This window comes from Salvelinus sp. IW2-2015, unplaced genomic scaffold (genome assembly GCF_002910315.2).
Source record: "Salvelinus sp. IW2-2015 unplaced genomic scaffold, ASM291031v2 Un_scaffold4315, whole genome shotgun sequence".
Taxonomy (NCBI): domain Eukaryota; kingdom Metazoa; phylum Chordata; class Actinopteri; order Salmoniformes; family Salmonidae; genus Salvelinus; species Salvelinus sp. IW2-2015.
The window spans coordinates 21,595-30,775 of record NW_019945586.1 but is presented as its reverse complement, the minus strand read 5'-3'; the positions used below and the strand labels follow the sequence as shown (position 1 = coordinate 30,775).

The following is a 9,181-nucleotide window of genomic DNA, read 5'->3' as shown; positions in this document are numbered from 1 at the left end:
CTTCTCTGCATTTTTGGGAAGGAGCCCGTAAGTAAGCATGTTTATTCTTAGTCTACACCCTCTAGTTTTACGAAGCACGTGACAAATCAATTTTTGATTTGAACACTAGCTGGTTTGTGTCCAGGAACATATCACCATTTTGTTCTAAGATAGAGTACCATACCAACACAACATTGCATTGCCATAAGTATGTACACAACGTTGGAATTACACACAAGCATAGCACAGAAGCTCAACCTCAATTTTGGAAAAAGATAGAAGACAACAGTGAAGACGGACATAGAACAATACAAGGTATAGAGTTGTACCATTGCCTTGGCTCCCTACCTTTGGGAATCCACTCCTGCCCGACCATATCGGAGTCACAAGACAACGTTGTTACTCAACACTGGTTATCCTGTCTCAATGGTTATCAACAATGGTTACTCAAACAATGGTTATCAACACTGGTTACTCAACAATGGTTTACTCAACACTGGGTTATCAACATGGTTACTCAACAAATGGGTTACAAAATGGTATCTCTGTAGATATTATCAATGACCATTGAGTTTGTCACAAGTAATGAGATACAGAATAGAGAAATAGAGATAGAGGACTCTGACATTTAGTATGGTGGCAGAGAGGTTTACCACTGGGATTACACACTGGGGTTTTGCACCACTGAGTTTACGACCACTGGGTTTTAAGCAACTGGGTTTAGCACACTGGGTTTAGAGCACCACTGGGTTGTACACTGATGGGTAGCACACACTGGGTTTAGCAACCACTGAGTTTAGGCACCACTGGGTTTAGCCACCACTGGGATTTAGCACCACTGGTTAGCACCACTGAGTTTAGCACCATGGGTTTGCACCATGGGTTTTAGCACCACTGGGGTATGATGCACCACTCGGTTTAGCACCACTGGGCTTTATGCTTAGCCCACTGGTTATAGCACTTCACTGGGTTATAAGCACACTGGGTATTAGCACCACTGGTTATAGCACCATGGTTTAGACCACTGGTTATAAGCACTGATAAGCACTGTTGCCTGGTTATAGCTCACTGGTTATACAGCAACTGGTGTTAGCCACCACTGCGTTATAGCAACCACTGGTTCGTGTTAGCACCCACTGTATGCCCTGGGTTAGCACCACTGGGTTTATAGCACACTGGTACAACTTTATAGCATCACTGGGTATAGCACCACTAGAGTATAGCACATGGTGTATAAGCTACACTGGGTTTAGCACCACTGGGTTTAGCACCACTGGGTTTAGCAAGTCACTGGGTTTAGCACTACTGGTCTATAGCACCACTGGTTTATAGCATCACTGGGTATAGCACCATCTGGTTAGCACCACTGGGTTATAGCACCACTGGGTTTAGCACCACTGGGTTTAGCACCACTGGGTTTAGCACACTGGTATAGACCACTGGGTTTAGCACCATGGGTTTAGCACACTGGGTTTGCACCATGGGTTTTAGCACCAACTGGGTATCACCAACTGGTTAGCACTCACTGGGTGGAGCACCACTGGTTTAGCACACTGGTTTAGCACCATGGTTTAGCACACTGGGTTTAGCACACTGGGTTTAGCACCACTGGTTATAAGCATTCACTGGGTTTAGCACCACTGGGTTTGCAGCCAATTAGGAACACCAGCAACTGGACCATAATCCTGAAACCACAAGACAACTGGTTAGTAACCACCACATACCGTTTATAGAGAATGCTGTCTGAACACTATGTAAACTGATTCAAATACCACAAAAGCAACAATAAAAACTATTCCAAATAGGGAAGTTAGGCATCCAGTCAAATGTAGCAGCAACAGGGTTTCTTAATCCCGAACAGAATTCATAACAGGTCACCAGCTGATATCCACACACGTAGGACAGGTGATATTTTGTCAGAAGGGCAATATTCATCCAGAAATACCCAGATCATGGCAATTACTGACGTCGCAGACAGACAGAGAAACAAACAGACAGAGAAAACAGACAGCAAAAACAGACAGAGAAACAACAGACAGAGAAACACAGACCAGAGTAACAACAGGCACAGGAACCAACAACAGGGTAAAAAGACAGAGGAACAACAGACAGAGAACACAGACAGAGTAACACAGACAGAGAAACAACAGACAGAGGAGCAACAGGCAGAGTAACAACAGACAGAGAAACAGCAGACAGAGAAACAACAGACAGAGAACAACAGACAGGGTAAACAACAGACAGAGAAACAACAGACAAAAGAAACAACAGACAGAGTAACAACAGACAGAGAAACAACAGACGAGTAGCAACAGACAGAGTAAAGCCGACAGAGAAACAACAGACAGAGAAAACAACAGACAGAGACAAACGACAGAGAAACAACAGACAGTGTAACAACCGACAGAAGTAACAACAGACAGAGTAACAACGACAGAGAAACAACAGACAGGGTAACAGCCGACAGAAAACAACAGATAGAGAAACAACAGACATAGAAAATAACAGACAGAGTAGCAACAGACAGAGTAACAACAGAACATAGAAACAACAGACGGAGTAACAACGACAGAGAAACAACAGACATGAAACAACAGACATAGTAACAACAGACACAGAAACAACAGACAGAGTAGCAGAGGTTTAACATGGGTTTAGGTTTAGCACCCTGACATTGGGCACTCCATCCTGGACCACTTCCTAGGAGACCATAATACTGGTTATTCAAACACAACCTAAAACAGGGTATTCAGCAGCTATCTGATTGTATTATATTTACTGTATCGTCGTAATCTTCCTGCTGTTAGAGTTTAAACTTTGGACAGAGAAACAACACACAGAGATAGAGTAGCAGATTGTTTACCATGGGCTTAGCACCCTGACATTTGGGCACTCCAGCTCCTGCACCATATCCTGAAGACCACAACAATGACTCATGTAGGTACAAAATATTTAAAAACAGACCAAACACGTGACATAAAAGCTAACAATTGACAAGTTGGGCATGGCAGTCTTAGCGACACTTGTACTGCAACTAATATGAACCAACATATACTTCAGGAACTCAATATGACACAGCATATTGACACCCCAGCACGCAACAAGCAGTTGTCACTATTAAACTGTGACACTCACTCTAAACGAAAGCTAAACTGAGGGGATGTCAGAGACTCTATATTTTAGACTGTCAGAGTCAGGGGGATGAATTCGGAATAGCATGTAAGTCAGAGTGTTTGAATAACCGAGCTGTCCTCTGTGGCGCAAACACTGATACAAGAACAGACACCAGGGCACAGACACAGACAGGATCACACACACTGAGCTACAGACGGACGACAGGCAAACACACGGTGCCTTTAGCACCCGTTTCAATAGGTTGCTCTGCTCCACCCATCACAGGCGTAAGTGAAGTGTACACGCTCAATTCATCACATATGAAGAATTGTTAAAGACATTGGATGACAAAGACGCTGGGAGACAACCAATAGATTTAAACATGTAAATAAAATTAACACTTTGAAAGAAACGCCATACAGAATTCTTGCAAACCTCAGCAGCTGAATGCCATCACTAAAAGAGAGTTTCGATGCAACACCTGGAGTTAGTCACTATATGAGATACATTTGTAAGATTTAAAAACATTGTATTAATGAAGAGACAACATTCCAGAAAACCTTTTGGAATGAAACCATAGACAAACAACAGGGAAGATGATATGCGCTCCCAGTTGACAACTAACAATGGGATGACTGAAAACAGAACAATACAGGTGAAGAGAGTCTTCGTAGTCGAGCCCCAGGTCCAGCTGGTATTGTAGCGGTCTATAGTTTTTGGCTCACCTGTTCCATCTGTATCAATAGTCTATCATTTTTGGCTCCCTGGTCGATCTGGTATCGCTAGGTCTATAGTTTTTGGCTCCTGTCCATTGGATTCATAGCGTCTATGCATTTTTGGCACCCTGTCCATCTGGTATCGTATGTCTATAGTTTTAGGCTCCCTGTCATCTTGTATCAAAGTAGTCTATAGTTTTTGGGCTCCTGTCCATCTGGTATCGTGAGGTCTATAAGTTTTTGGGTCCCTGTCCATCTGGATCGTAGGTCTATAGTTGTTGGCCTCCCTGTGCTTACAGGACCAAGACTTTTGCCCTGACAACAAAAGCCACAAGGGAAACAACAGACGCAAAATAGACTAACGTGAAAATATACTCTCTGAGGGCATCCACTGGCATAAACACACGCCCATATGGAGGTCACACACCTAACAAAGCATTGCCATCAAAAACTCTAAAACGTCAATGGCACACACCAAGACCAGTCTCCATGTGACATTTATAGACGAAGACACACAACAGTCAACATCAGTGGGTGACAAATCCACCTGATGGACAGTGTGAAACGAAAATGCAGAAGACACAGACTTGACGGACAAGCCGGAGATCATTTACAGGGACAATTACACAAGAATCTTAGCGGCAGGGGCCTAGTGGTTAGAGCATTGGACTAGTAACCGGAAGGTTGCAAGATCAAATCCCCGAGCTGACAAGGTAAAAATCTGCGGTTCTGCCCCTGAACAAGGCAGTTAACCAACTGTTCCTAGGCCGTCATTGAAAATAAGAATTTGTTCTTAACTGACTTGCCTAGTTAAATAAAGGTATAATAAAAATATCCACAAGACTCACAAAACATCCACATGTCAAACCGTAAGCCCATTGGATATACCAGCGGCTCGAGCACTGACGCTGAAACCTTGAAAGCACTTAGTAAGTATAGAGAACCAGATCAGAGAAGAAGGAAAGGCCACCAGGTGCACGTATGAAACGTTAAGTTCTAGACTAATTATTATAAAGAGATGACATGAAAACAAGGAAAGCGAGGTTTACCCTGTTTGGATGGTTTAGCACCCTGTCCAGTGGGAACTCCTCCAGCTCCTGCAGCATACCCTGGAGACCACAACAGTGGTTATTCAAAAAGATTCACCCAAAAACCAACCAATAAAAAGACTGGAGTCTGAAACCCAAAATGAATCTAGAATTCTATATGACAATGTGATTTCAAATATCATAATATTYAAAATAGAATACTTTGATCATCTTTAGGAGTCACTTTCTAGTGATTGGTCAAGAAGACCCAGGACAAAAAAAAAAAAATTTTTTTTTTTTAAAATCCCTATACAAAGTTAGGAACAAAACCCACTACCACAACATGCTGACAGGGGCTGTGATCCACACATGGCAATAGATATTGGCATGGTGTCTCAATAGCATTCAAACAAAACTATGACTGAAAATGATACCTACACCATATGTAGACAGTATGTGAACTTACACAATCAATATCATGATTGTGGCATAATGTGTCTACATGCAACATGCATATTTATAGAAACTGGGACAAAGACACACATAGACAGACAAACACACAGGGTAGCAGATGTTTACCATTGGGTTTAGCAACCTGTCCATTGGGCACTCCAGCTCCTGCACCATACCCTGAAGACCACAATAGTGATTACTCAACACTGGCGACTATAGGACAGACTCATGCAGATACGATGCTCTGATCCACGAGCATAACCATACACAGACACACCCACTTTCATACTTTACTACTAACACAATTCCAATCACACCACAACAAAATATATATGGCTGCCCACTTGAAAGAATTTGGCAGCCGAAAAATAAAGACAACCATTGATGGTAAGTAGATAGACACCTGTTAATGCATTGAGTAAACAACATGCATTTACACCATGTCTGACTGAATCAGCGAAAGGCATAAATACTGATTACACAGAAGAGATTGAAAACGACAACACGAAGAGCAGACATGAAGGCACAAACTGAAAAACGCAGGTAAAAACAAACAAACACGAATGCGGACACGGACGGACACAGCAGGATTGGAAAGTTTACCCGGTTTTGGTCCCTTAGATCCCTGTCCATTGGGATACCCAGCTCCAGCACCTAATGTTTGCAAAGGGGCACTGTCAATTGGAATTATCAAACTCCACATGCAGGGTATGAGGTACAGAGGCTTTACAGCAATCAAATACTTTGCTTGTACAGATGTAGGATCTTAATTTGAGTCAGTTTGCTACAGCAGGAAAATAATCCTGCTGCGACAGGAAATGTGAATTTTTATGTGGATTAGAATTCATCTTGAAGAGTAAATTGACGCACCTGTACATCAATCTAAGTAACATTACAAAAAAAATCCCCAACAAAACCAGTTAGTTTAATGGACATTTATGTAGGGGTTAATACGTTTTTCAATGGGGCAAATTAAGTCTGAAATTTCAAAGTGGGAAATCTTTTTAAAACTCACATTTTTTAAATTAAGATCCTACATCTGTAAAGCCAGTTTACAGATGCTTGCTGTCTATGTAGGACCCGGCTGGCTAATGTACACTGTACAGTATACAGTATGCAGATGACAATTTGTAAGATGCGTAATATGGAAATCCCCACTGATTTATTGATTGGGATTGACAGTTTGTTCGATGAATTAAGTGCTTGAGGTGTGAGCTGTAAAATATATGAATCCTGGCTTGTAAAGTAGTAGACTATAGTATTGGCCTTTAGATGGTTCAGGCCAGCAGGGATTGGCTGCTTACCCGGTCGTGGATAGCCTCTGGCTCCAGTTCCAGCCCCGTAACCTAGCAACAAGACAAGTAGCAAGGTCAAAGGACATGCAACACATAACTCTTTACATCATGTCATTTAACCACATAACCACAAACAGAAAGCTTAAATCTCCACCGCTGGAGTTTTTATTATTTTATTCCAAGGTCACATTCTGGTTTATTAGATGAGAACCAATCTGCACTCACAGACAATGGCACAAATTCAACTTAACTATGATTAAATCCAACAGACAGAGACAGAGGAGACGGACTTGAGGATCTTAAATATTGTGTGTTCTATACAAACAAAAACCAGGTAACAGAACAAACACGTACCTGGCTGTGTGCCATAGCCATTACCACCGTATCCTGACAAACACAGACAAACAGAAAGATGATGTTTACTCAGCATTGTTAGTACAAACTTTGGAATTAACATCTCTTGTCCTGAATGTCACACTCACCTCCACCTCCACGTGGTTTCCCACCCTGTGAGCCCAGTCCGGCTCCCGTCCCCATTCCTTGGCCATTTCCTGCTCCCAGACCAGCACCTACAATCAGACAAATGGGAAGAAGTCATATTATGTAGACATTTATTAAAATAAATGAATTAATATTTAAATCAACAAGGAAAACTGCTGCAAGAGTTCGACATTTTTGGCATATAACCATTGTGGATTTCATCTTAACAAGCCTTGTTCAGAGACTGTTTGTTAAGTAAAGTAGTAGACATTACCATAGCCTCCCTGGCCTCCGTTACCATATCCTCCCCTACCCCCGGCCCCTCCTGGGCCTCTGTATCCCCCTTTGAGAAAGACAGTGGAGACATGTCACATATTGATACACACAAATAACACATTAAACAGAGGCTGAATCAAACAGAGAATACTTACACTGAGAATACAAAACATTAAGAACACCTGACACAGCCTTTACCTGGATTCACCTGGTCAGTCTAGGATCCCTTATTAATGTCACTTGTTCAAGTCACTTCAATCAGTGTAGATGAAGGGGCCTCAGGTTAAATAATGATTTTTAAGCCTTGAGACATGGATTGTGTATGTGTGCCTTTCAGAGGGTGAATGGGCAAGACAAAAGATTGAAGTGCCTTTGAACAGGGTATGGTAGTAGGTGCCAGGCACACCGATTTGTGTCAAGAACTGCAACGCTGCTGGGTTTTTCACGCTCAACAATTTCCCGTGTGTATCAGGAATGGTCCACCACCCAAAGGACATCCAGCCAACTTGACAAAACTGTGGGAAACATTGGAGTCAACATGGGCCAGCATCCCTGTGGAACCCTTTGAACACTTTGTAGAGTCCATGTCCAGGCGAATTGAGGCTGTTCTGAGGGCGGGGGGTTCCTAATGTTTGGTACAGTAGACTCAGTGTACGTGGTTTAGCTCTATCTTTGAGAAACTCACCTCCTCCAAGCTGCTGAGCCCCCCCTGGATAACGACCACCTGTGATTCATTAGAAAGACAGGTCATGATGGTACATAAATTAAATTATGAATGATGATTGGCAGCACTAAAAATATAAATATGGCAATCAATCAATATTACCCCCAGCTCCTCCGGTTTTGGCGGGCTTGGCTCCGTAGCCTCCCTGTATCCCAAGAGCACCAGCCCCTGGAAGACCACAACAAGACACCACAGGGAGATATGAGACAMCAGTGATCAGTGAGCACCATAGCAGAGCATGTTTCTCTATGGTGGGAAAAAACTCTAAACGTTGTATCATATGAGTCTATATTAAATCATTAATAAGGAGGATGAGCATTGCAATACAGAATCTAAGTCAGATTTCTCATTGATGATTGCACCACTTTCAGTTTTTAATTAATTCTAAAAATGCCAGACAACTTAATCTGGAGCTATATTTAGTTGAGCAAATTAGTTTAGACCATGCTCAAGACGGGTCAATTGAGTGCAGTTCTGAGATAAGACAGGATCTGTTAGGGGCTCAGAAATGTTGGTGGAAGTTCCACGACCTCCAGCTTTCACACCTCTCATCCCTGCACCCACAGAGAGGAGAGAGGAGAGAGGAGAGAGAGGAGAGAGAGAGAGAGAGAGAGAGAGAGAGAGAGAGAGAGAGAGAGAGAGAGAGAGAGAGAGAGAGAGAGAGAGAGAGAGAGAGAGAGAGAGATGTGGGGGTGGGGGAGACAGACAGACATACATACAGAGACTAATAATTGCACTTACCTCTGGGTAGCATTTTCCCCATACCGCCACTTTGAGGTTTCACTCCTAATAGAGACGAAAAACAGAATTGCAAATCACTCTATGAAGTATACTATGCTGCTATGCTGTGGTTTGGAGAGAGATGAAGGCCTTCATCGTTTCCTGTTGGCCGGTGCCAGTGTTCCACCATCCATAACGTAAGCATTTGAAACACTACAGCTGATTAAATATMAAATGATGTCATCGGATGATGAGTAGTGTACATCTCACTCCCATCCCATGCAAACTCAGCTCCAACTGGGCAGCTTGAGGGAAGAGAAACAGACATCTCCATTGATGGAATGGAGAGACAGACAAAAAGGAGGGACTGTGTGCAGGTTGTAAAGGCTTCTTTCA

General features: G+C 42.7%; 1 protein-coding gene across 1 annotated transcript in view; it reads right to left on the bottom strand.

Annotated features, from left to right (window-relative positions):
- LOC112077132 (uncharacterized) overlaps nt 1-8,233 on the bottom strand; it is a gene marked incomplete at its 5' end in the record, with an annotated part of 15,790 nt that extends 7,557 nt beyond the window's left edge. Inside the window, 9 exons of the mRNA XM_024143714.1 lie at nt 4,859-4,918; nt 5,417-5,467; nt 5,894-5,944; nt 6,595-6,636; nt 6,940-6,972; nt 7,068-7,154; nt 7,340-7,408; nt 8,027-8,065; nt 8,168-8,233. Coding sequence (XP_023999482.1) covers nt 4,859-4,918; nt 5,417-5,467; nt 5,894-5,944; nt 6,595-6,636; nt 6,940-6,972; nt 7,068-7,154; nt 7,340-7,408; nt 8,027-8,065; nt 8,168-8,233 — 498 coding nt within the window. The remainder of the gene's footprint in view (nt 1-4,858; nt 4,919-5,416; nt 5,468-5,893; nt 5,945-6,594; nt 6,637-6,939; nt 6,973-7,067; nt 7,155-7,339; nt 7,409-8,026; nt 8,066-8,167) is intronic.
- Nucleotides 8,234-9,181: the final 948 nt, after the last annotated feature.